General features: G+C 53.8%; 1 protein-coding gene across 1 annotated transcript in view; it reads right to left on the bottom strand.

The window, feature by feature from the left end:
* Positions 1-252: 252 nt before the first annotated feature.
* Lpin1 (lipin 1) overlaps positions 253-27,683 on the bottom strand; it is an 85,775-nt gene continuing 58,344 nt past the window's right edge. The window contains exons 9-22 of the mRNA XM_048353404.1: positions 26,971-27,274; positions 25,845-25,938; positions 25,046-25,236; positions 24,438-24,531; positions 23,323-23,392; positions 20,151-20,243; positions 17,965-18,044; positions 14,074-14,200; positions 12,647-12,795; positions 11,590-11,676; positions 7,868-8,020; positions 4,884-4,998; positions 4,117-4,220; positions 253-2,157 (exon numbers count right to left, since the gene is read on the bottom strand). Coding sequence (XP_048209361.1) covers positions 1,995-2,157; positions 4,117-4,220; positions 4,884-4,998; positions 7,868-8,020; positions 11,590-11,676; positions 12,647-12,795; positions 14,074-14,200; positions 17,965-18,044; positions 20,151-20,243; positions 23,323-23,392; positions 24,438-24,531; positions 25,046-25,236; positions 25,845-25,938; positions 26,971-27,274 — 1,824 coding nt within the window. The 3' untranslated portion in view covers positions 253-1,994. The remainder of the gene's footprint in view (positions 2,158-4,116; positions 4,221-4,883; positions 4,999-7,867; positions 8,021-11,589; positions 11,677-12,646; positions 12,796-14,073; positions 14,201-17,964; positions 18,045-20,150; positions 20,244-23,322; positions 23,393-24,437; positions 24,532-25,045; positions 25,237-25,844; positions 25,939-26,970; positions 27,275-27,683) is intronic.

Below are 27,683 nucleotides of genomic sequence, written 5' to 3' on the forward strand. Positions count from 1 at the left end.
GGTCTGCCTATTTTTCTTCGTCCTGTGTGATGGACATGTGGAGTGATTCGTTCAGCAATGTGAGGCCTCATGCCAGTATTCTAGCCTACGATGCCGGGGCCACGAGTTGGAGCACACACACAGACAATCCAACTCTGGGGGCTGCAGCCCGGTACAGGTCATCTTCAGAAACCACGGGCAGGCGTCACTACCACAGCCTGCCCGGAGTTCCCACCCAGCGTGACTGGCATCTGAGAGGGTGACTTTGTTTAATTAAGAAGGGGAGGGGGGGAGTGATGTGGAGGTTTCAGGTACATCAAAATCAAGAGTGCTAAGATGCACGAGCTCAGACCGCCGGCGGCCTGCGAGGGTGGACAGATGCCCACTCCCACAGCCGGAGATCCTCCGAGGTGCAAGGGGGGAGCCAGGTGACCCCGGCGGGCTGCATTCGCAGGTATGTGCGTCACCGCAGTTGAAATCCACTGGGGAAAAAAACCTGCCTAGGTGGCAGAAGGGCTGCCCAGCCTCTAGGGGTCACTAGTGAGCAAGCCCAGGGAGTTTGTTAAAATGACGTTGAATGCCTCCAAAAGGGAGTCAACACACGCGTGCCTGTGTCTCCACGTCCATCTGAGGTGCCTCCGTCACCTCCGGGAAGCGCCCAGGAGAGGGCTGCCCCTCACGGAGCCCACCCACTGTGACCCAGGGGGCAACTCGGGGTTTTCTTTCACAGAAAGAGTAACGTTTCATTCAACAGTTCCATCTTTGGCCTCCTGTGACTCTTACCTATGAACTTTAAATAGTAAAGCATGTCAGTCAAGGGAGCATCACAGTCTTTAAACAACAACAACAACAATAATGATAAGAATACAGTGGAAAGTAAAGCACAATCTTTTACCAAAATAATTCTTTCACTTTTCACATTGTTCTGACCGCAAGTCAGTTTAATGAAGGAGGATTAGGTTAAGAGAATGTCACTCAAGCTGTTCTTGAGTGGAAAACACTAGGGGAAATAAAGTACTCATAAATTCCAGAAGGTCAGGGTGTCCGACCGACAGAAGTCTCTTTGGGTCATCTAGCTTACTTATGATCTGTTTCATGTACCCAGGACAGTTGTCATCCAAAGAATACAGCTACAAGGCTTACAACAGAAAAGTCCACTCTGAGCACAGCAATAAATAGTACCTATAAAGAAGATAACGTAACTGTGTTTCTTTAAAACAACTAAGAAGCAAAAGAATCCACATCATCATCATCATCATCATCCTCATCCTCATCCTCCTCGTCGTCGTCGTCCTTGGGCCTCAGTGCTCTGCGCGTTCCCCTGGCGAGCTCCGCTGGCTGCGGGTGAGCGGACTCACTCGTCCCGCCGCCCCGAGGCCTTGCAAGGGAGCGAGGGAGCGAGGGCCCGTGCACGCTAAATGAAAGGCCTCTCACCATGCAGTAAGGCAAAAACCGTGGGGACGCAAAGGCCGACGGCGCGGGTCGCGGGGCGCGGGCCGCCGACCGGGACCGCCAGCCAACGACTGCCCGGGGGCACTGGCGAGGCCGAGGCCGGAGGGCGGCCGCGGGGAGGGGCGGCCAGCTCGGGGGCGGGTCCCGTCGCCCCTCCCTCGCAGCCCTGGCCCGCACGGGTGCGGGGGGTGCGGACTCCGCCGCGAGTCAAGCGCGCGGGGTGGTCCTCGGGGACCGGTGCGCGGCAGGACGCGCGCAGGCGCAGACGGCCCTCTTCGGCCGGCCGAGGTCGGGGCCCGCGCGCGGTGCTGACTGGGAACTAGCATCCGGGCGGGCTGCGAGCGAGCGAGCGAGCGAGCGAGGCATTGTGGGTAGGACGCCGCGGCTGGGACGCACAGCACGCGCTACGCGGCGGCGGCGCGGCGCGGGCTCCGGGCCGGGTCGCCTGGACGGGGCGGGGCAGAGGAGAAGGGCTTCTCCTTCCTCCTGAGCAAGAGGGCCACACGGTGCCGCGCGGGGGTCCCCACAACCTATGCTTTAATGGGTGGCGCCCGCCTCGGGCCTCACAGGGGCCGCTGGCACAGGTCCGGCTGGTTCTCGAAGGGCGGCGGCGGCTCCCTCCAGAAGGTGAAGTTGCTGAAGGTGTCCGAGCAGGGGAAGTCCGAGGAATGGCTCCGCTTCAGCAGCGGGAACACGTGGTCCACCACCTCGCAGAGCCTCACGTACCTGCGAGGAAGAGGGGCGGCGGCGTCACCCAGGAGCCCGGGCAGGGCCCCGGGGCGCAGGTCTCGGGGTCCTTCCCCGCCCCCCATGCCCCGGATGCGCAGGGGGGGGGGGGGGCAGCGCGAAGGACCCGGGGAGGAAGTGCGCGTGGCCCGGGCGCAGTGGGGAAGAAACCACGAAGCCCGGAGCCAGCCGGGCCCGGGCCCCGGGGCCGCGGTCCTGACTCGCGCCCAAAGCCACAGCGTCCTCCGTGGTAAGAGGGCGTGACGGAAATGTTGGCTGCAGTGTTGGTATGTCTTTCCCGGGGATGAAAACAAACGAACACATGGTTTAAATGCCTCCTGGATTCGGGGCTCCTGCGCCTGAGGGTTTGTGGCCAGGGCAGCGGGCGGGGCCCCTCTGCTCCTGCCCCCCCCCCCCGCACCAGCACAACCCCCCCCCCCCACACACACACACGTGCATGGCTCAGGGACGCAGAGCCCACTCTGGGTGGGTGGCCTCTCCTGGCTCCCGCCTGCTGCCCACCACGGGGCCCCATCTCTGAACACCGCCCAGACATCTGACCAGGCTCGCAGGGACAAGCACCTGCCCAGCCTAGAAATCACTGTGGAGGCCAGCAGAGCGCCCTTCGCCCCGTCCCTCCCTGCTGTCCGCTTGAAGGATTGAGACACCCCGGGTAGGACATGGCAGAACCCAGAGTGACTTTATAGCACTCCATGGGGGTACCACATGCAAAAGAGCCATCTAGCCGGGCATGGTGGTACATGCCTAAGTCCAGCCTGAGGTAAGGGGATTGGAAGTTGGAGGCCAGCTTTGGTTACATATTAGGACCCTGCCTTCAAAAACAAAATTAGCAATCTATGGCCTGGGCTGGTAGCTGGATAGCAGAGCACTTGCCTAGCAGGCAGAAGCCCCAGGTGGTAACTCTGGCACTGTAAAAACTAAAGCTTGAAAACAAAAACATCAGTAATCCAGTTCAGCGCACTGACTCAGAGAAACTTAGCTCTGACCAAAAAATGCGAGCAGGATTCTTGACAATAACACTGGAATGGGGGCCATTTGGTGAAGAGATGGATACTCGTCTCTTTGTCTTTAAATACAATTTCACACACTGCACTGTGTTTCTATTTCTAATACATATTAGAGACTTCCAAATTGAATATGGCAAATTAAATGATCAGCTTCTGAATCCATCCCCTTCCTCTCCTGGGGGGGGGGGGGGGGGGGCTCAAACCCAGGGGTGGGCAACTGGATTCTCTGCCAAGGTACTGTGGGTATTTATGACATCATTCAAGAGCCAGACAGCATTACCCACATGGACAGTCTCAGTCAGCAGGGAAAAAGCTCATGAGAAGCATGTGTGGATTTCCTGCCTGGGTGGGCCTTTCAGAGCCCAGCCGTGGGGCAAGAAAAAGGATAGTACTGCCACTGTCAAGTTTAGACCTGACAGGGGGTGGAGGCGGGGGGGGGGGGGGGGGGAGGGGTCAGGGGGAATCCACTCCACTTACCTAAAAACTATTTTGGACAAAATACAAGGAGCTAAACTATATTTTTTATTAGTAGTCAGGTGCCATTGGCTGATGCCTGTAAAACCTAGCTACTCTGGAAGCTGAGAGCTGAGGACCATGGTTCAAAGCCAGGCTGGGCAGACAAACTCATGAGGCTCTTGATTGCAATTAACCAGCAAAAAGCTAGATGTAGAGGTGTGGTACAAGTGGTAAAGCATAAGTTGGAACAAAAGAAAGTATAAGACCTTAGTTCAAGACCTAATACTAGCACAAAAATGAACATAAATATACATATATGCATACATACGTATGTAGGTACATACATTCAGGAATTAAAACATGGGCAGAAAAGGATAAGAGGGTCTGCTGTCGGCAGCAAACCCCTACTTCTGGACAGCGGTCCGGGTTCAGGCCAGGAGCTCGGGCCTGGCCCGTGGGTGGCGCTGGTACTCACGAGGAGATGTTGGTCTTGGCATGCTCCTGCACCAGCTCGCCTTTGGGGTTCACGGTGAAGATGCGGTTCAAGGACACTCCCACTTGCTTGTAGGAATACACATCCTGCGTGTGCGCCAGCAAAGGAGGCGTGTGCATTAGGAGGAGGGACCAAGCTGAGCATCCGGGGTTAGCGACATCCAGGCGCCCCCCCATCCCACCCCCCCACCCCCCCACGCTCCCAGAAACACCAAGGCCTCCTGCTTGTCACTCCTTGGGGTTCTTCTCTGAAAATCGGTCATGGTTTTTAAATGTAGGAGAATTTTCTGGCTGAACAGCTGCTACTCAAGTTATATTCTCCAGACTGGTGAACTTTCCAGTAAATTTGGACCAAACATTCAAAATCTCAAAGCATATTTTATGGCCCAGGAGGCCAGAGACTGCTCCCCTCTTCCGACTTGAGATGGCCAGTCCCGCACTGTGGCCAAGATTCATCTTGGGCTTTCTTTCTGGGAGGAAGGCTCTAATGCTATTAAATGTCCCCAATGCGCTCATTTTCACAAGTAATGTGAAATTAGAAGTTTAATTGTCCCCATCCCCAGCTTCAAACCCAGCGGCCAACCTTCAAAGAAAACTAGACGCCACGCATGCCTTAATTGCTCCTCTCTGCCTAGGGACGTGGCATTTGCCAGGCTGGCCTAACAGACAAGAGGCTGGCTTGACGTGGGTCAGGCCGCAGGCCCCGGCCTTCCTGAGCTCATCTGAAGCACACCCCATCCTTGTCCTTACCGCCGGCCGGTTCCCAAAGGCAGCATAAAAGGGCTCCGTGTTCGGGAAAAACAGGTTCTTGATGTCTGTCAAGCACTGGACTTTAAACTTTTCTGGCTTCTTTTCAATCACCTCTCTGTTATAAAGGAACAAATAAGTAATGGATTAGCCTGACAGGATAAGCTTTGTTAGCATAAACTAATTGTCGAAGCTGTGGAGACAGTCCAGGCAGACCAAAGGAGCTCGAAACACAAAATAAAATGTACTTGCAGCCCCAGTACAAACCGAAGGCCGAGCATCAACAAGTTCACCCAAGAGCTCTCCCGCAGTCTAAGGAGCAAGACTCCCTAAGCCTTCTGAAGGACAGGGGGCAGACATCTCTAAATTCATTCTACAGGATCCCAGAGCCCAAGCTGGGCACCGTGGCTCACACCTGTCATCCTGGCCACTCAGGAGGCTGAGATCTGACGATCTCGGTTCCAAGCCAGCCCAGGCAGGAAAGTCCATAGACTCAAGAAAAAGCCAGAAATGGAACTGTAGCTCAAGTGGTACAGTGTCAGCCTTGAGTGAAAAAGCTAAGCAAGAGTGAAAGACCCTGAGTTCAAGCCCCAGTTCTAGGACAAAAGAATAAATAAAACCCTGAAGAAAAGTAGGCCCTAAGTACAGGCCAATCTCATCTATAAACATAAGGGCAAAAATGCCAAGGATTATCTGTTTGCAAAACAAAGCAGGGTGACATACAAAACCCACAGTTATTCCTAAAATGCATCAGCAATGTAATACTGATTGCTGCCCCACCACACATTATTGAATTTGCGGGGGGGGGGGGGGGATCATCTTTGATACACAAAAGACCTTAGGTACAATTCAACATCTAGTCAGGATGAAACTCTTCAGCTGGGAATAGAAGTAAGTAGAAAAAAAAGAAAAAAGAGAGAGAAAGGCAAGGGAGGGAGGAGGAAGAGAGGGAGGAAGGAAAGAAGCTCCTGCAAACACAGTAAAGATGATTTCCATCACGATTTCAGTTCAGTGATATATCTCTGGGCCTATCCAAAACAATAAGATATGAAAGATAAATAAAAGTAATAAAGATTAGATACAACTAGAGGGAGGAACTTTCATTATTCAATCACACAAAAACACATTTGAAAAACTACTGATGGCCAGACAACTTTGTAATGCTAACAATCAGGAGGCTGAGATCTGAGGACCTCTGTTTTCTCCAGGAAAGTAATCTGCTCAGTTCAAAGTCATCCCAGGCAGAAAAGACACACAGACTTGTTTTGCCTTTTGTTTTGTTTTGTTTTGTCAGTTTCTTGAACTCAGGGCCTGGCACTATCCTTGAGCTCTTTTTGATCAAGGCTAGCACTCTACCACAGCACCACTTCCAGTTTTCTGGAAATAAGATTCTCAGGGACTTTCTGGCTTGGGCTGGCTTTGAACCATGATCTTCAGATCTCGGCCTCCTGAATACCTAGGATGACAGACGTGAGCCACCAGCACCAAGCTCCAGACTCTCATCTCCAATTAACCACCACAAAGCTAGAAGGAGAGGTGTGGCTCAAGTGGTAGAGCATTAGCCTTGAGTGAAAAGAAGGTAAAGGAGCACGCCCAGCCCTTGAGTTCAAGTCCTAGGACTAGTGTGCACACACGCACACACGCGCATACACATATACATACACAGAGTCCACATTCATCTTGTCAGCCCCCTACACGCATGCACACACACGTGTGTGTACACACACACACACATCCTACAGAAAGAAAATACCTCCTTGGTCCCAGGTCACCACGCCTTGATGGCACAATAACCTCTCCTCTAGCAGTGATGATAAGATGGGGACTTGAGTGCATCTTGGCAGATGATCTGAATTTGCAGACGGTCCCTGGTCACTGGCCCCACCTACCTGGCAGGCTGGCTCACCTTTGAAAGCCACAGTACATACACAGCATAAGCTAAGAAAAGCACCTTATGCAAAACCAGCAAACTAGTTCAGGACAGCATTTCCTGACAACATCTGGACCGCCTTCAAGATCTATGCTGCCATAACCCTTGCTACTTAAACACTTTCCCATTGTTTACACAGCAAGCACCAAATCCAATCCTCAAATTCAGGAGAATCCTGCCAAAGCCTTGCACTGGGACTTTTGAGTTGGTTTGTTTGTTTTGGCCTTACTGAGGTTTGAACTCAGAGCCTCATGCTTACCACTAAGCCGCGTCTCTGGCCCCTGTTGGGTCTTAAGAGCCAACGATAGGATCACTCCAACCTTTCACAGGGACTGAAGTCCTGGAGCTGACAAGCAGGTGAACTGCCCCACCCAACCTCAGAGGAAAAGAGTGTCTGTCCCCAGTGCTCCCTGGCCAGAATGGCCTTAGCTGCCTACAGCCTGGCCAGGAGGAGGAGGAGGGAAAGAGGGAAACCAGAGATTGGCCATTAATATCCGCAGTGCCCCTAACTCTGGGAGAGAAGAAGCGTGTATTACAGGCTTCTACGGCCAGAGGGATGGGGGGTCGGATGGGCTCCTTCAGCAGGCTGGGCTCCCCACAATCTGAGTTGTTTCTCCAAGGACCATTAAGACTCTGCCAGGTCCCTCAGGGCCAACGACGAAGGGAGAGCTTCCCAGAGAGAAGAGCAAAACAAAGACTGTCTGGAACATGGAGCCCGTCAGCCTCCGTGAGACTGAGAAATAAAGAGGGAAACGCATCTGCGGAGGAAGCAGGGCCAGGCCCTGGAGAGCCGCCCTCCCCAGCTAACCAACCTGAGCTCGACCCCAGAGCCCGGCAGACAAACCAGGGGAGGTGCGGGCAGGAGAGGAGGGGCCAGACCGGCATTCAACAGGCTGGGCGGGGGGGGGGGGGGGGCAAGCACCCGCTATCAAGTGGGGGCTGGTGAAGAAGCGGGGCCTTCCCACAGAACTTCCAGTGGGGGAGGGAAAGCAAGGAGCAGGCACCGAGGTGAAGTCTGGGCTTAGGGCGGGCAGTTGGGGGGGGGGGGGCGCGGTACCTGTGCAGGGCCGAGAAGAGGCTGCTGGGGCTGAGCAGCAGCGGGCCCTGGGGCAGCACCGTGCCCCTCTCGTTGACCCAGTGCAGGTAGCCTCGCGTCATGTCTGCCATCCCGATGGCCCGGGCCGAGCAGTAGAGGAACTTATATCCGTTTCTGAAAGACACAAGGCGTCCGCGCGTGACAGCACCGCCAGGCAGGGCAGCCAGCGTTGCCGGGCCTTCGCCCGTCTGCTTCCTGCGCGCTGGTGCGGCCAGGTCCACGCTCCGCACCTCTGGGCGCTCAGTGCCACGCGCGGCAGCTCACCCGGAATGCTCGGAGTGGGAATGGCGGACGCTTCCCCAGTCTCCGTGTGTGCCACTGACACTACGTCACATCCCTCGTGTCTCTCTCTCTGTCTCTCTCTCTCTCTGTCTCACTCTCCCTCTCTCTTAATCCACGAAACCCCATGCTGAGGACAATGTGTGGCCCACGGTGGACACGGAAACATCCGCCACACGGGTGAACACCAAGTCCACCACACACATCCTGTGGCGGCAGAAGGCCGTGGCTACACCTGCCAAACGGAACCTTCCTGAAAACCAAGGAGCGGGAAAAGTGTTCAGACGAAAGCCATCTCCCAGCTTGCTTGGAACAGAGGGAAGCACGTGAATATGAAGTTGGCTGATGAACGGACCATCTTTGTACTGCAGCTGTCTAATGGGAGGTTTTTAAGGAAATCGCCATTTCTGTGCATAGCTCTTCACAGCAGACTCTCCGGGCGGCCACCTGCAGAGGTCTGAGAGTTCGTTTTGTTCGAACTTGATTTTCAACCCATCTTGGAGTTGGATTGGGCACCTGAGCTCATCTCCATGCGCATTCTCTGCTCACAAGCCGTTCCTAACTTGGGGCGGGACCTCAGCTCAGGGCAGTCTACCGGTAGGGGGAACCACGGCCGGCCGTGGGGCTGGACCTGCCTCTCCCACGGCCTCCCCCACAGCGGCCAGCCCACGCCTCTGCAATCTGGGGCTCCTTGCACCCCTGGGCGCCCCACCCTGGCCGAGGAGCCCGTGGGCTCCCGTGACCCTGCCCTGCAGGAGCAGAGAAAAGCAACAGTCAGAGAGACAGGGCCCTTGACAGCGCGCAGGTGGCTCGAGCACACGCAGGGTGTCCCGTCTCCAGCCTGCTTCTACACCGACCCGAGAGCGGTTGTTCTGAATGTTCGCCACACAGCCCGGGGATATCAGGAGCCATCCCTGGCCAGGACTGGAACTCGCTTTAGGCAACAGTCCCCGCGGAGGCAGCCGGCTCCACCCAGGGACTGAGACCGCAGCTCCCCGCAAGGACTCGGCGGGACATCAGCAGCACCCCTGGCCTCCACCCACTAGGTAGCGTAACACACACCACTCGGGACAGCCAAAGACAGCTGAGAATCCTGTAAAGAAAAGGGACTAGGTCCTCCTTTACAGTCCTCAGAGGAAGGACAGTCACCTGCCCCCTGAAGGAGGAAAGGACCCAGGTGAAACCCACGCATGGACTTGGCCCGGCCTCCCAGCCCCTCGGCCAGCTGGGTTCACAAGCGCATTGGGTTTTGGTTTGGGGTTGGGGTTTCGGTTTTTGTATCCGTCTTGGGGCTTGGACTTGAGATCTGGGCACTGTCTCTGCACTTTGGTTCTCAAGACTAAAGCTCTACCACTTGAGCCACAGCTCCACTTCTAGCCTTTTGCTGGTTAGAGATAAGAGTCTCACAGACTTTCCTGCCCAGGCTGGCTTTGAAACATGCACCTCAGATCTCAGCCTCCTGAGTAGCTGGGACTGCAGACGTGAGCCACTATCGGCAAGCGTGTGTGTGTGTGTGTGTGTGTGTGTGTGTGTGTGTGTGTGTGTCTGTGTCTGTGTCTCTTCCTTTCTTTCTGCTCTGGCTAGCTTTGAACATTGATCTTAAGGTCTCAGCCTCCTGAGAAGCTAGGGATACCGACCCCACCCTCCCCTGCACCAGAACCCCCTTTCCCTTGTGTGCCGGCTCATCCTACCCCTGCTCCTTCCACTGGAAGAGTTCCCTTTCCTTTGGAATGCCACTCACCATGAGGACTGGCTGGCCTGCCACGGCCCACCTATGCGAAGACACCAGCACTGTCCCGGAGCCCCGCCCCCAGCTGCCTGCAGGAGCTCTGGGCACTTCCTGTGCCATCGCGAGGCCCTGAGGCCCCGGGCATCCTCGCAGTGCATGGATGGTCCCCAGGGCCCAGAGCTGTGCCCGGTCCCTGGGCACTGCAGGTGTGCAAATCTAGCACACTCCGCAGAGTTCTGCCTGAGGCTCGGCTCACACACACTGTGCCATCCCCAGGCCTGACCCAACAGAAGAGCACCTCATGGCTAGCATTTGTTCTAACGGGTCATCTATTCTAACTTCCTCACGTGAGAGATAAGGAGGCTGACGCTCAGAGGAAGGCTCTTTTAGTCCAAGGGCCTCTAATGAGTTTGGTGGCTGTCACTTCTGGAATCCAGCCCTGTGACTTCCGTCAGACCTTCTACTCAACATGTCTCTCTATTCCTTGTGGCAGAGAGTGATGAGTGTAATAAACTAAGAGTTGGGGTAAACAACAAAAAATGCTAGGAATGTTGGGCCCCAGTGGTTCAAGCCTATAATCCAAGCTCATCAGTAGACTAAGATCTGGGATCGAGGTTCAAAGCCAGCCAGGGCAGAAAAGTCTGTGGGACTCTTCTCTCCGATTAACCAGCCAAAGGCCAGAAGGGAAGGCATGGCTGAGTGCTGCCGCAGCAGCCTTGAGTGCCGGCGGCTCGCGCCCACAGTCCTAGCTACTCAGGAGTTTAAGACCTGCGGATCCAGGTTCAGATCCTGCTAGGGCAAAAGCAAGCCATGAGTCTTATCTCCAGTGAACCAGCAAAAACCCAGACGGGTAGCTACAGTTCAAGTGGTAGAACCCTAGCTTTATGAAAAAGCCAAACAAGGCCCTGAGTTCAAGCCCCAATACCAACAAAAAAAGAAAAAGAGAGAGGGAAGGGGAGGGGAAGGGAGGGAAGGAAGGGGTAAGGGAAAGGAGGGAAGGAGGGGGAAGGAAGGAAGGAAGGAAGGGAGGGAGGGAAGGAGGGAGGGAGGGAGGGAAGGAGGGAAGGAGGGAAGGAAAGAAGAAGGAAGGAAGGAAGGAAGGAAGGAAGGAAGGAAGGAAGGATGCACTTTTTCAATATTATAGAAATAGATTTAACCCAGAAGTCAAGATGAACCCGCACCCTGACCTGTGCAGGTTTCTTTCCTTCAACCACAAATACCGCAGAGCACGAGAAGCTACTCGGGGGGGCAGGGCAGCGGAGGGTGGGTCTGCACACGGGGCCTGTGACCACAGCTTAGAGAGGCCGTGACCCAATGTCACGTGTGTACTTCCCTACACGCGTGTTCCCTATTTCCTTACACACACACACACACACACACACCCCATCCTATGTCAATGCTTATTTCATCCCGGCTGGCTGGCTGGCTGGCTTTGGCACCCCATGAGCACTGCCTATTTCTTCCATAATGGCTGGCTCACCTGTACCCTCCTCTCTAGTTTCGTGGTCCTGAGTTTAAGTCTGGGATGACGACTCTCCACCATCACTCCCCACCGCCACCGCTCCTCCTGGCCCCAGAAGTCCCCCCCCACCCCCGCCGCCCCGCACCCGGCACAGAGAGGCTGGCGCAGGGCGCTGCGTGCGGCCCCTGGCAGGGCACAAGCGCTCACACTTACTGGCTCACTTTGTGGTACAGCTTAGCGATGCCCTGGTGGGTCCAGTCCTTCCCGAGCGTGGGCAAAATGTGGCCGAGGGTGTCTGACCTAAAGCGGGGGGGAAGATGAGGAAATCAAACGATGGGCCACATTAAGCACATCCATGCCCCACAAAAATACAAACGCAAGGGCGCACAGTCCAGGGGCGCACCTGCCATCCCAGTACTTGGGGAGCTAAGGCAGAAAGCTTGAGTGTTCAAGGCCGGCCTAGGCCACAGAGGAAAGAAAACATTAGAAAAACTAGGGAAGTGGAGGTGTGGCTCAGTGGCAGAGCACTAGTCACGTGAAAAAGCTAAGGGAGTTCAAGTCCCAGGACTGGTGCACGTGCGCGCACACACACGCACACGCACACGCACACACACACACACACACACACACGAACAACCAAAATACTACGGACTATTATTAAGCCAGGCACTGGTGGCCCTAGCTACTCAGGAGGCTGAGATCTGAGGATCATGAGTCTGTGAGACTCTTATCTCCAATAAACTACTCAGAAAAAGCTGGAAGTGGCGCTGTGGCTCAAATGTTAGAGTGCTAGCCTTGAGCAAAAAGAAGCCAGGGACAGTGCTCAGGCCCTGAGTCCAAGCCCAGGACTGGCAAAAAAAAAAAAAAAAGTTTCAAAGGAGACCCACAAATGTCTTGATAGTATGCTCAAGGTCCAAAGAATCAAATGAGAGGCTCAGAGAGGGGCACTGACCGTGTGCCTGGTTTCAGGCCTGCCAGAGCACAGGGAAGTGGCACTGACCAGTCTTAAAAAGCTCTCTTCAAAAGCAACCGCGCCAGCAGGGGGAGGGGGGAGAGGGGAGGAGAGGGGGAAGGGGGTTGTAGCAACATCATGACGTGATGCCCAGATGATAGAGACAGCCACCGGGCCCCAAGGGGTGCACGGGAGCCAGGGCTGCCCTGCGGAGCGGCTCCCACCAGGAACGGGAGGGCACGCTACCCCAGGAGGGTGGGCAGGGCCCCGCCCAGACCCTGGGGGGGAGGGGCGGTCCCAGGCAGAAGCCAGGCCCACCTGGTGATGGTCCCATCGATGTCAGAAATGATGACCTTGTCGTCCCAGTTCCACAGGTAGATGGTCCCCTCACAGCGGCAGGTGCCCTGGTACTGCGTGGTGACGCTGAACACCACATCATTGGGGCCATTCTTCAGCTTCAGGCTTTTCTGAGGAAACACGAGTGATTGGCCAGCCTGAGGAGAGGCCCAAATGGGGGGGGGGGGGGGGGGCGTGCGGTGCGTCTGGCTTGGAGAAACAAACCATCAGCCTGGTCGTGGCCCTTGAGATTAGGCCCTGGCACTTGCTAGGCTAGCATTCAACCTCTCCCAGGCCTTTTGTGCTTTAAATATTCTTTTAGCAAGGTCTCAAACTGTTGCTGGGATGGAGCTAGACTGCAGTCTCCTGGAGCAACAGGCAGACACCACCACACCTGGCTTTTACTGGATGGGATGGGGCTCTGCCTAACTTTTTTTTTTTTTTTTTTTTTTGGCCAGTCCTGGCCTTGGACTCAGGGCCTGAGCACTGCCCCTGGCTTCTTTTTGCTCAAGGCTAGCACTCTACCTCTTGAGCCACAGTGCCACTTCTGGCCGTTTTCCATGTATGTGGTGCTGGGGAATTGAACCCAGGACTTCATGTATATGAGGCAAGCACTCTTGCCACTAGGCCATATCCCCAGCCCCGTCTGCCTGACTTTTTGGTCCGGGTTAGCCTGGAACCTTGATCCTCTTGCACTCACATCTTCCAAGGAGCTGAGATTGCAGGAGTGAGCCAGTGCACCCTTATTCTAGTTCCTCAAGGGGCCTGACAGGCAAATTAAGCCTCCACTGGCTCTGGCCCACCTGCACTAAAGCTCCTCCCCTTCCCACAAAGCTTTCTGTATGCAAGCACAATCGATGCTGCCACGCTGCAGTATTTCTGGAGGAGCCGTTCCCCAGGGCTAAGTGATGGGCCACAAGAACTGCAGAGCCAGGTGCCGGTGGCTCGCGACTCAGGAGGCTGACATCTGAGGATCGGGGTGTGAAGTCAGCCTGGGCAGGAAAGTCTGTGAGACTCTTAGCTGCGTTAAAAAATCAACCAGCAAAAGAGAAAAAGTGGAGCTGTGGCACAAGTGGCAGCCTTGAGTGAAAATGCTAAGGGACAACACCCAGGCCCAGAGTGGAAGCCCCAATACCTGCACACATGTGCATACGCGCGCGCACACGCACACGCGCGTGCACACACACACACAGTACAAAGATAAGAAATCGGGGCGAGTGATGCCACGCTCGGGGCTGCACTTGGACAGCTAAGAAGTCAGGTCGTACAGCACCAAACAGGGATGGAGGGGGAGCAGGCCACTGGGGGATAAACGGTGGCAGGAAGTAGAAATGGGAACCAAGTAGCCGGAAGAGCTTCCGAGGGCCCCTAAGAGTCTGGTGCGCGTGCGCGGGGTGTGGCGGCCTCACCAGCTGCTCGGAAGTGAGGCGCAGCGTCTTCTTGTAGCTGACATTGGCCAGGAGAGGGAGGTGGCCCGTGCTTGACGGCTTGGCAGCTGCGTGCTCTTCATCGCTGGAAGATGACTCATGCTTTATCCTGCAACACACAGTGATGGCATCACCCACTGGGAAATGCAACGGAGGAACCATTCACCGAGCATTCGCTCTGAATCAATGACTCGGTGAACCAGGCCTCTCCCCAGACCGTCCCTGGGGTGGTCATTGACCGTATGGCTTTAGATTATCAGCGAGCTCGTTCTGCACCCCATTCATGCATCTACGCATTATTCACTGGGAGCTGCCTCTCCTCCTTCACTTGCCCACATACTAGCTACCAGCACTCTTCCAACCAACAGACTTCTCCTGAGCAGCAGTCCGATCCCTCTAGCCTCAGCAGCCTAACCGACATTCCTCTCCTCTCCTGCCTCTCTTCTCTTCCTGCAGCAGCCAAGGGCCAGGCCCTCGGAGGCCCAACTCATTCGTTCATCTGCCTCTCCAGATATGTAATTCCAAATCATTAGAGCACTTCTAGGACCTATCAACAGGTGCCAGTCACCCCACCTGGACCTCTAGCAGGTCACCCCACCGAGAGGAGGCCATCTTTGCAGGCCTGGAACCCACAAGCTCATTGTGTTCTGAGTAGGGGATCTGCTTTAGGAAGTCCATCTGCAGTTCACTGTGCCCTGGATGGAAATCCGGCAGCGTCGTCATCTGCAACCCAGCGGTGGAAGCGCCGCCTCTCAGGACCGCTATCTTTAGAAAGGTCCTAGTGCCGGGCCCCAGTGGCTCACCCCTAGAGGTGTCTGGGAGACTGAGAATGGGAGGACTGAGGTTCAAGGCCAGGCCCAGCAGAAAAGCTCCCAAGACCCCTGCTCAACCCTTCATGACAAGCTACGTGGGAGGTGGAGCTGGGGCAGTATGTGGATCGAGGCCAGCCCGGGCGGGAGCATCTGCGAGAGGGAGGAAGCTCACGCCTGGGATCTCCATGACAACAGGAACACAAATGAGCCTCCAGGTTCAGGGCTGGAGGTGCGGCTCGGTGGTATAATGCGCCAGACAAGCAAGTGGGGGAGAGCCTTGAGTTCAAATCCCAAACCACAAAAAAATAAAGAGGTCTCGGCATCCTACGATTGAATGGAAAAGGCTGAGCGCCCCCCCCCCATCTGCATGAGCTCGATTTGGAGGCACACAGCCCCCCATCTTCAAGTCACTTCCGTGGGCACTCACCTCTCTCAGCCTGCCGTAAGATGGCGATAGAGCCCCTCACAGCCTCCCGTCCAAGAAACATTTCCACAACCAAGCATGGCCCCGCCCCGGCCCCGTGCTGGAGAAATGTGAGGATCCACGGCCACGGCCCCCACCTCCGCCCACGGAGGGGGTTCTTTGCGCCTCTCAGTGCGCTGCTCCCTCCCTCAGCACGGGCACCAAGGGAGCGGGCTTGGGAGCCGGGCCAGGAGAGCGGAGCGCCGTGACCACAGGGAAAACGGCAAGCAGCCTTCTGTCCCTGGTGCAAGAAGCCAGTCACAAGGCTGGGGCCGGTGGCTCTCGCCTGTCATCCCAGCTGCTCAGGAGGCTGACATCTGAGGACCCCAGTGTGAAGTCAGCCCAAGCTGAAAAGTCCATCAGACTCTCATGTCCAATAAACTACTCAGAAAAACACACAGGGGGCGCTGTTCAAGTGGTAGAGCACTGGCCTTGAAGACAAACACACTCGGGGACAGCATCCAGGCTCTGAGTTCAAGCCTCAGGACCAGAAGAAAAAGAAGAAGAAGAAGACAGTGAAAGGAGTGTAGCGAGTGGCTGCCGCCAGCCACGGTGGCCCGTGTCTGGGCCCTCCAGACGCCCCCACCCTCCCACCCCGAGTCCCCACGCCCCTCCCCAGAGGCTGGTTAGATGTCACCTGCTCTTCACAAAGGGGCCTCCACCATTTGAAAATCTGTGTGCAGACAAGGAGCTGAGAACAACACAATGTCTAAGTTAACGCCTGTCATGGCACACGACATTCTTCAAATGGCGTTTTAATTATTTGTGTGGTGACAAGCTGTTTGCTCAATTATGGGACTTCGGGGACTGTTCTGCCAATCAAGTCTGTCAATTAGAAAACATTTGCACACAACTTTTTTTTTTGTCTTCTGCATATGTGTAATAAGGAGACTAAAAGTCAAAGACACTCATCGAGATGAAAAGATGTACACTTCTCAAAAGAAGCTGAGTGCTTCTCCAAAGTTCCAGTCCCCCTGCTCGGGAGTCGGCTCTTCATGGATAGAGAAATGCATATGGCGAGCCGAGCACAGGGAGGGACCCGGGCCTACAGAACAGCAAGCGCGTGTCTAGGGAACTGGTGGACACCACTCTTCCTCCCAGCTCGAGGAAGCTCCATGAGCGGAGCACCCAACTTGGGAAGAGTCACCACGAGCTATCCCCATGGCCTCTGCCTTCAGCCTGCCCAGTGTGCTTCTCGAATCTTCCACACCACGAGCAGAAATGAGGAGAGTAACAGAGGTGAGGACACTAACTCAGCACCTGGCCTCGGTGTCCAGATCCCTGCCAGTGTTCATTCCCCCTCTGTGCCTTTGAACTGAGCTCGTGTGGCCAAGACCCATGGTCCCAGGTCAGAGCCTGTCACCTGGCAGGGCAGAACTGGAAGATTCCAGTCTGCGGGCCACAGACGGACATCCTTAGAACAGCTGAAACTACAGGTTTTGACTGAACATGGATTTGCAGCGTGGCCCGATGGGCGCGTGCCCTCTAGATCATGAGGTAGGTGCTGAGGTTGTTCTTAGCCCTGGGTTCGCAGGTGGAGATGCCCGGATGCGTCAATTATGTCCTTTGCCTGAGGTCCCCACTGGCCCCTAGGGAGCAACACCTGCCTGCCAGACCACATCTGCCCAGAAAGCCCACGGGTGCCAGGAGTCTTTCCAAACAGGAACAAGCAGCCACTCGACTGGAAATCTGTTGGCTTCTCTCCTGGCAGCTTCCAGGGATGGCACGTTCTCAGCTCAGGCTTAATCCTTAACACACTTGCCTGGGCCCTTCAGCTCACTCGGAGCCAAACAAAACTCATCAGAAAAGAGCCAGGCAGCCAGGTGCCAGTAGCTCCCTCCTATAATCCTAGCTACTCAGGAGGCTGAGACCTGAGGATCACAGTGTGAAGCGAGACTCAGCTCCATTTAACCACCAAAAAGCCAGAAGTAGAGCTGTGGCTCAAGCGGTAGACTGCTTTCCTTGAGCAAAATAGCACAGAGACAATGCCTCCCCTCTGTATAACTACTTAAATTACAAGCAAAAGAAGAAAAAAAAAACCCTCATCTCTGCTGTGCCAAGTTCCTATGAATCCATGAGAAAAAATATCAATAGACCAGGTGCCAGTGGCTCAGGTCTGTAATCCTAGCAACTCAGGAAGCTGAGATCCATTGGATTCAAAGTCAGCTCAGGCAAAAATGTAACAAGCAAAAAGCCTGCCTGAAGGAAGGAGCAGCTCACGCGGTAGAGGACCAGCTGAATGAGCGCAAAATCAGAGAAGGGAAGGAGGGAAGAGGGAAGAAGGGAATGAAGGAGGGCGGAAGGGAAGGAAAGTAGATTCCAGGAAGCACTGGATCTATGTAGAAAAGCAAATTCCCTCGGCGGGAACTTAGGGTCATGTCACCATCAACACCGTCAGCACAGGAACGCCGCCCCTCGCCAAGACCCTGAGAAACACGCCAGTTCTGTCATCTCCGTATTTAAGGCTCACATTTTCCTAAGGGAGCCACGGCCTCCACGTTAGGAGCGGTGGTGGGTCGCCGAGGGAAGGGGGGGCCCCAGGAGGGGGGGCCCCAGGCTCGGGGTGTCATCCGGGACCTCGGGCCTCCGCCGCCTTACCTGGGCGTCATGCTGAGCTGGGACGGCTGCTCTCCGGTGCTGTGGCTCTTTCCCGGCAGGCACTGCTCTGGCTTACTTTCCTGGGGAAGGAGAAAAGCAGTGGTCACACGGGCAGCAACACGGACGGACTGGTGTAAAAGCTTGCGGTCTGCCACGGGCCCCCCCAAAGCCCAGGGCAGGACCCCAAGGGGGACCCCACCCCAGTAGCCATAGGAGGCTCTCTGTGTTGAGTTTTCTTCGCAGCTCCTGGCTTCTCCTATGCGCAGAAGCATACAATGAAGCTGAGAAATGTTTTTGACAGAAATGAGTCTGTTATCCGTAAGTGTCGGTGGCACTCGACCAAACGCCATCATCGCTGTCTCGCCTGCAAATGCTTCATCAAGGGCTGCCTGGATTCCTCGGGGCTTTCAAAATATTTTCTTCTAATTGCCGATTGAAATGCTTGAAAATATTTTCACACCATATTTTGCTCGGAGAAAATGTGGAAGCATTTCTCTCTTCTTAATACCGCATATTCTTCATAGGGAATTGCTCTTGGGATGTAGTGAAGTCCTGGATTTCTAGAGGATTCCGGGGCCTGGGACCACCTCCTGCTTCTGATGGGTCCAGAAGGACACCCCTCACATTCTCATCCGTGGGGTGGGGGTGAGATTCTTGCCCCAGGGCGCTGCTCTAGTGACTGTGAAGGATGGTGTAGGCAGCAAAGCGGCCGGGGGAGGGGCGGGCAAGGGGCCCAACTTAGAACAGACCAGAAAGACACAGCAAGGGACAAAGGGTACAGGAGACAGCCTCCTTTCCCCTTGTTCAGGGAACACATTAATAACTTCCACTGGGGCATTTCAGCAAAGAAAACAAACAGCATCAACCGCATAACGTGGCAACTGTATCATTAGTACAAGTAATGGCAGGCGCTCGGGTTGTTTTATGAGCACATAAATAATGACACAGTTATTGTTAACCTATTTATCAAGCTATGTACCCTGCCACAAGTAACCATCTTTATTAGGCTAGTGCAGAAAACATACATCGAGCTGAAACATATATTTTAGCTTTTAAAGAAATACTTAATTTCACAAATACTCCTTTCTCACCAAACTGGTGGGAATTCAGATTACAAATAAAGCCGTCTTTGAAACGTACTTTGACCTACAATTCTACAACATTCTGCCATTTAGTAAGAAAACTAAAGGCCCTTTGGGCTTTAAGTCCCCTAAGAAAAGCATATGTGCTGGCTCCGACTTGGGTCTACCCTAGCAATAATGAGACAGTCAACTAAGTCACGTGCCAAGAGAAAGGTGTCAAAGAACAATCCAATGGAAGCAATGCTACCACAGACCTCTTCTCTTTGAACAAGTGGAATCAGCTAGCTGAGTGCAATGGGGCTTATTCTAGAGTTTCAATGGGTTTATTTAACCTGTGGTTATTTAACCCAAACAACCATCATGCCCTCAACAAATAAATGCCAAATCCCTCTGAGTGGTCCCGTGTGAGTTCCAGGAATGACCACGGGTTTAAGGTCCCACTGGCTGCAAACACTGAGACAAGGTTTAAGAAGGAAAAGCTCCTAGGCGGTGCTCAGGGAGCCTGCAATCACAGATCAGATGAGCCCTCTAAGAAAGAGAAATTTGTGTTCCAGATAGCTAATTTTTTTTTAGAAAATGAAATTATTACATTGAAGGTCTTCTTAAGATGCAGAGATCTAGCCAGGTGCGGGTGGCTCACACCTGTAATCTGAGCTACTTGGGAGGCTGAGGCTCGTGGTTCAAAGGCAGTCCCTGCAGAAAGGTCCATGAGACTCTCTCTCATCTCCACTTAACCAACAGAAAACTGGAAGTGGAGCTGTAGCTCAAAGTGGTAGAGCGCTAGCCTTGAGCAAAAGAGCTCAGGGACAGCGTCCAGGCCCTGAGCTCAAGCCCCACGATGGACAAAACTTAAAAAATACAGAAATTTTACAGAAGGAGAACAACTCTATTTTAGAGGCAGTGACCCCAAAACCTAATGACCTCTCACCTTTCAACCCTGATAACCCCTCACTCTTCAACTCCACTAACCTCTTCCATCTTCCTACCCTCCCTGTTAACATACAGCTCAGGCCTATTTCTCTGAAGCAAGTGGCTGGAAACATCACTACGACACAAAACCAAACCCCCTCTAAGTACAAACACCGTTCTGTACTCTGCACGTACCTCTTTGATTGTGGTGTTTCGGCCCCTCCAGGAAAACCACCATCTTCCTCCCTTTTTGGGCATCTTATCCCTCATGATAGATTCCACGGTAGCCTGTTTTAAATGGATGGTAACATAAATAATGGAACCAAAAAAATATCAACTGAGCGCATCAAACTGAAAGGAACACCATGCGAAGAAGATTGAAAAAGTAAAACACCAAAAAAGAAAACAAAATCAAAGGAAACACAACATACTATTTGTGAATTAAAAATTTTAGAGAAGCAAAACCTAATGGTGTCCAAAATCACAGTAAGATAACTTAAGCATGAAGACTTAAGGAGATGTTAAAAGAATAAACAAACAACAAATAAAATACAACACGACAACAACAAAAAAGAAAGCATTAAAAATCATTAGTGATTAGTAAGACCAGAAATTTTCAAATTAAAATGATTAAGATATTGTTACCTTCAATAGGATGATTATAAAATAAAACATGAAATGATTACTATGGCAACAAGATCAAACAGTTTTAAACAAAACAAAATGAACAGGACTTTTCGGGCAACATACATTTTCAAATTTTGACAATATAAACTTTAAAAGATGTACTTGGTTTCTATTCTCCAATATTAAACTGACACTCCCAGGAAACAGAAGTTAAGTGAAGGACATTACATGTGAATTAATAACTTTCTAAGACTTCCCAAGACATTGGTCTTGTCAAGATTAATTCCCAGAAGAAGGAAAATGTTATCTAATCCCACCCCTTCCTCGGTTTATACAACTTTCATGCGTTAATAATGGAACTTTATACAACTGTTACACAACTTTCATAGCTAATAAAGGCCTAGGGCACTCTACCTACAGGAGGAAGGAAAGGAGACAGACAATTCATATCTTTAGCCTGAAGTATGATTCTTCTTATCACTTAAAAATCTTTATCTGACACAAAAGAAAATCTGAGCATACTAAAAAACAAATCACGTATACAATGTTCAAGAATACCATAATGCATAAACCAAAGGAGTGACATTGATCAAGACATATTGTATTCATAAACTCCTTTGTTAAATGGCAACTCCTCAGTACAACTACTTAGAGGTCATAATAAAAGTGTGTGTGTGTATATATATATATATATATATTTTTTTTTTTTTTTTGCCATTCCTGGGGCTTGGACTCAGGGCCTGAGCACTGTCCCTGAGCTTCTTTTGCTCAAGGCTAGTTAGTACCCTACCACTTGAGCCACAGCGCCACTTCCAGTTTTCTCTGTTTATGTGGTGCTGAGGAATTGAATCCAGGGCTTTGTGCATGCTAGGCAAGCACTCTACCACTAAGCCACATCCCTAGCCGCAACAGAAAGTATACTCTTCAAATTGTTTCAAAAAAAATAAATCATGTTCCTTATTGTTCTCTTAACTCATACATAAATATACCCAATTAAAAGAAACAGCATTTCAGACCTGGACACACTGATTCTAAAGTTTATTTGAAAAAAAAAAAATAGGCAAGAAAGTTCTCAGGCAGAAGTATAATAGTGACCAGTAGTAACTTGGTAGATCAAGTACTAAAATGTATTTTAAAACTACAGTAATTAAGAGTACGCAGTACTTGCTCATGAGTAAACATACCAGAAAACTTAAAAATAAATCCAAAATCATGGGGAAATTAACTAGAAACAGGTGTAACGGATAATGCATGGGGACATGGCTACTTAATAGATTATACTGGGATGACTATGAAGCTGCGTCAGACTCAGTTACCTGCATGCCCCTCTTCCCTTCTGTCTTAGCAACAGAGCCAAGAATCTGCCTGAAAAATATCGTGGAGGGTCCAGAGGAAAAACCCGATTGGTCCACGCTATTGATTGACAGCTACTCCAGTATTTGGCCAACAACCAGCTTAAAAGTGATCAAGTTTGGGCCAATGAAATGTCAAGAATCTGCCCCAACCTTCCCACTTTGGATATGGTACGTATAAGGAGACAATGTGTAAAGCTGTCATTTATGATAAGGAAATGAAAAGCCAAGAAAATCACAGAGAATTCATCAAGCTCCAACATAGCAACCTCTAAGATTCCTGCCACAGGGGACAGTAAGTCCATAGTATTTAAGCCATGTCTAATCATTGTTTTCTGCAACGCAAAGTGTCCTGATTCAATAACCATCTGGGTTTGGTTCCTGAAATCCCTCATTATGCCCCAAAGAATTATAGATGGATCAAAGAAAGATTTAAAATAAAACAAAGCACTAGAAGAAAATGTAGGGAATATTTCCACAGGCTTCAGAAATGGAGAAGCAAGATTATTCTAAGTATACACAAAACCCAACAGCCAAAGAGAAGATAATTCAACATATAAAACTCATTTCTGAATTAGAGAAGCACCATAAACAGTCAAAAAAAAACCCCAAAAACCCAGCCAGGCTCCAGTGGCTCACGCCTGTCATCCTAGCTACTCAAGAGGCTGAGATCTGAGGATCCAGGTTCAAAGCCAGCCTGAGCTGACATATCTGTGAGACTTTTATCTCCAATTAACCAGCAAAAAGCCAGAAGTAGAGGTGTGGCTCAAGTGGTAGAGCATTTGAGAGAAAAAGGTAAGAGAGAGTGTAAGGCGTGAGTTCAAGCCCCAGTGCTTATGTGTGCACACATACACACACACAGGCAAGCGCACACACGCATGCACACGCTATTCCATGCCCAGGGGACTTGCAGGGCATGCACTGCTCTTGCCCCAGAATCGGGCACGGGGCTTGTGTCCTGGCTGGGCAGCACCAGATGTTACCTTCACACACACACACACACACACAGACACACACACACAGACACACACACACACACACACACACACACACACACACACACACCCCACACCTGAGCTGCTGCTCCCCTCCCCGCCCCCTGCCTTCAGTTGGCTCTGACATGCCCGGTCTGTCTTCCCTGACTCATAATCCAGCACAGCCAACGCCGAGAGCAGGCTTCCTGGTCCTCACAGCCTTCACAGGGGAAGGGGTGGAATGTTCCAGATGCAAGAAAGCAAGATCTAAAAACTGCTGATGTAAATACCCATGCACCTCAAGCCAGCCCAGAGCAGTTCGCTGGACGGTGTCTGACGCACAGGTTGAACTCCCACCGTCCCGTTACCCCGGCCGTCGTGGCGGGCACTCACGTGGCCCATGGTAAAGCTCACCTTTGGCAGAGGTTTCTGGAAGGCTTGCATCGCCAGGAGTAGAGGCGCTGCTGTTGTCCAATTATAATACCTGACAGAATAAATCACGAGAGAGATGTCAGGAGACCAAGAAGGCCCACGCTGCAAACCTTCCTAATGCCATGCGAAGACTCAGAGGAGGCCCGGAAGCCCCTTGAGGTCCTCAGAGCCCAGCACGGTGGCTGCTTCCCTGTGCCCTGCCCTGCAGGCTCGGGCTCCCTCTTCCATAACCCCCAAAGCCATGGTGAGGTGCCAACAGCAGCCATGGTAGAAGGGCAGACAGCCGGGCACAGTGCGAGCTGAGCAGCAGCTAATGTGCAGCCCCAGGCCAGGATGGAGCCGGTGGCACTCCCTGCCAGGCGACTCCACAAGCATGACTTCCGCTCGGGAGGCAGGTGTGCCAGCCGTCCACCCGAGACCCCTGCGCGGCTGGACCTCAGGTAAGGCCGGCTCTAAGGGGGCAGCTTCACGGTAGGCCCTGCACGGGGCAGCCGGGCGCTGGGGGCTCTCGTCTGTAACCCTAGCTGCTCAGGAGGCTGGGATCTGAGAATGGCAGCTCAAAGTCAGCTGGGGCAGAAAAGCCCATAGACACCTATCTCCAATTAACCAGCAAAAAGTCCAAACGGAGCTGTGGCTTAAGTGTGGCCTTGGGTGAAAAAGCCTAGCGAGAGCTCAAGGGCCTGAGTTCAAGCTTCTGCAAAGGAGCCGAGAGAGAATGGAGCAGGAGAAAGAGGGAAGGAGGAGGGGGAAGAGAGGAGAGAAGAGGGAAGAGGGGGGGAGAAGAGGGAAGAGGGAGAGGAAGGGAGGGGGGAGGGAGGGGGGAGGGAGGGAGGGAGGGAGGGAGGGAGGGAGGAAGGAGGGAGGGAGGGAGGGGGGAAAGCCTCAGTAGAGTTGTATATTACGTCTGGGATATTAGAACCTTACAATCCAACACCTCAACCCCTCTACGACACGGGAACCCAGAATAAGCCAGTGGTGAAGAGATAATAGCAAACGATCACAAAGTCTATTGCGTGTGTTTCTGAGGTTGAACATGGACGTCGATATATGTGAACAACTGAAGCCGGCGGTAGGGTGCTCCTGCCAGCGGCACTTACTTATTCCCGATCTTGACCACGAGGTTGGGGTCGTCGATGATGGCGGGGTTGTCCACAAACTGTTGGTAGGACACGGCCTGCTCCAGGAACGCATCTGCCACGGCCATGGGAGGGGCCGAGGGGCCAAGAAAGGACAGGGGTTGGAAGCAGGCCAACTTTCCGGAAGTGCTTCGGGGTCGGCGAAGGGCCTGCGGCGACCGCGCTCGGGGGTGCGGGGGGGGGGGGGCCCACGCCTCGGGCACAGGGTTTGGGGCGGCGTGGCCTGCGCGGGCAGGTCCACGGAGGCAGAGCGGTGGCGGTCGGTGCCGGGCCACCTGGCTGTCTCAGTTCCAGTCACCTGGGTGGGTGTGACGGGGGTCAAGCAATGTGCCCCTCCCCTGGGGTGTCAGCGCCCTCTGGTGCCTCAGTGGCCACACCCACCTCCCTGGGGGTGGTGAAGATGGGCAGGGCGCTGGGTGCAAATCAATGTCCCGCCCAGAGTGAGGCTTCCTCAGTGTGGGCGGCTGGGGACGTGGGGGGGGGGGGGGGGGGTACGGCGTCCAAGTGCCCCACCCCCCGCTAGCAGGCCCGGAGCACCAGACACTGGGCCTGGACGGCGCCCGCGGTACCTTTTGTGATCTCCCGGTGGTCGCTGAGCCCCCCGCAGAGGGAGATGGCGATGGACGGGAGGTCCCTCAGCCCGTCCGAGGTGCTCTCCACGCTGCTGTCAATGCCGGAGCTGCCCACCGACTGCGGGGACTGGTTGGCGGAGCGCACGCCGCTCTCGCTGGCGGGCTTGGCGAGTCCCGGGGGGTCCCCGCTGGAAGGAGGAAGTGGGAGCTGCAGTGGGGGCCTCCCCCGCACCAGCGTGGCGGGACCCCCGCTACCAGAACCCTCTAACCCCGCGGGGCCCTCCGCCAGGCCGCCAGGAGGAGCAGGGGATCTCATGCGCGGACAGGTCTGCTCAGGAGAGAGTGCGATCCTGGGCGCTCTGCTTCCTCCCCCAACTCGTCCAGGACGTGCAGAGACCACGGCAGGGCTCAAACCCTCACTCGCCAGGCCCTGCTCCGTCCCGGGGGGTGGGGGGGGGAAGGGGGGCCCCAAGGACCACACGACAATCTCCCCAGAGAAGAAAAAGGCCCAAGTAGCTCATGGGCAACTGACCCGCGGCCCAGCCCTGGGCTCCATGGTGCAGCACAACCTCAAGCTCGGGCTCCCTCCGGCGGGAGCAGGCAGCCACCTGCCGCTTTTGCGCCCCGACGGGCATGCGGGTGCTGCGGACTTGAGGGTGCAGCTGAGACTTCCGGTCGTGAAGTGCCAGCCCCGGCGGCACACCCCCCCCATCTGTGTGCCCGGTCTCACAATCGGGAAAACTGGACTAATCCTCACAGGACATAGAATGACGGCAACAACAGAGAGACGTTTTACTTTTTGGGGAAATACAGGGCTGCCACTTCCGGATCCATGTCCGTGAGGTCATCGAGGTAGACGCCGTCGGCACCTAGGTGTCGGCTCCGTTTGTCTGAAACAGCAAACGATCCAGTCGGGACGCTCGCCTCTCCAGGACCCGGGCACCTTGGGCGGCACCGGCCCCAGAGCCAGGTGGGCGGCAGGGCTCAGACCGGCCGGTCCCGGTCCCAGGCTCAGCCCCGGTCCCTGTGGGGAAGGGTCTCCCACTGAAGCCCTCACAGCTATTGCTGTTGTTGTTGATGAGCACCTTCAGTGAGACTGGCCCATTGTCAGGGCGCCAGAGGCTCACATCTGTAATCCTACACGAGAAGCTGAGATCTGAGGCTTGCAGTTCAAAGTCAACCTGGACAAGAAAGTCCAGGCGACTCTTCTCTCCAATTAGCCACCAAAACGCCAGAAACCAAGCTGTGGTTCAAGTGGCAGACCATTAGCCTTGAGCAGAAAAAAACTAAGGGACAGCAACCAGGCCCTCAGTTCAAGCCCTAGTTACCAGCACACGTGCACGTACGTGTGCATACACACGCGACATGACGTGGCATGCCTGCAATCCAAGATCACAGTCCAAGGCCAGCACTGGCAAAGTGAACACAGACCCTATCTGAAAAACACACTGAGACACAAAAAGACTGCTGGTGTGGCTCCAGGGGTAAACAGCTTGCCTAGCAAGCCTGAGGCCCTGAGTTCAATCCCCATTGCTTCCTGACCCCCAAAAGAGACTTTCTCCACCGATGCTCCAAGGCCTAACTTGTACAGTTGCCGGTCCGGGCACACCCTGATCTCAGGTTTCCTCGCTACAGCTGGCTGAGCTCCGCGTTCACACAAATCTGGAAAACACACAGAGCCTAACTTCACCAAGCGACCTGCCAGGCATGCCTTGCAGATCTCAGAACCTCAGATTAGATGCTCAACCACTGAACCCTGGGTCAGCATTCTAAAGCTGGACTCACGTCTGCCCCCAAACACTGACGGCGAGGAAACCCTGACTTTGAACCGGAGGAGGAAGGGAGGAACTCTGCTGTGCACGAAGCCAGGGAAGGCTGCCCTGTGCGGGAGGAGGGCCGGCCAGCAAGCACGGGCTGCGTACCCTTCTTCCTGGAAGGAGAGTCCATCTTGGCCCCCGTCTGCAGGCAGCTGGAAGCGGGGGACTTGAGCTCCTCGGCCATAGGTAGCGGCGGGGCGGCCGCTCCCAAGGCCTCCAGGTCGTCGTCACACGCAAACTGCATCTCCATGGGCGGCTTGCCGGGCTCGGCCAGCAGCCCTCCCGCTAACGTCGGCGACTGGTCGCTGAACGTGTCTGAAGACTCGCTGTGAATGGCCTGGAAGTGAGTCTTCTCACAGATTTTCCTGCTGCACAGGGGGCTGGATTCTTTCATCTTGTGCGGAGAAGACTAAACCAAAGGAGAGAGAGGGAGAATGAGTCAAGAAAAAGCCCAAGCATAGGCAAAGAAAGACTGAGTTACCAAAGAACTGCGGTCCAGGAGTAATACATAGCAGAGACTTTTCAACCTAAGGACCGCCTGTTGCTTTCCATGCATCCCCGAAGTCCAGACACCAAGAGTATTAATTCCAAATTAATATGAGCTTTCACACAGAACCACCAGACAAGTGAGACAAACGGCGGCAAGTGCAGGCAACGCCAACGGCTCAGTGGAACGGGAAGTGTTATCACAGCGGCATGGCTGCATCCGTAGGAATGAATTCATTAGCCAGCCATGGTGACTCGAGTCTGCAGTCCTGGAGAAGGACAGGGGGAATCTGAAAGAGTCTCTCTCAACCCATGACCCGGCATGGTGGTGT

Source organism: Perognathus longimembris, chromosome 8, assembly GCF_023159225.1.
Source record: "Perognathus longimembris pacificus isolate PPM17 chromosome 8, ASM2315922v1, whole genome shotgun sequence".
Taxonomy (NCBI): domain Eukaryota; kingdom Metazoa; phylum Chordata; class Mammalia; order Rodentia; family Heteromyidae; genus Perognathus; species Perognathus longimembris.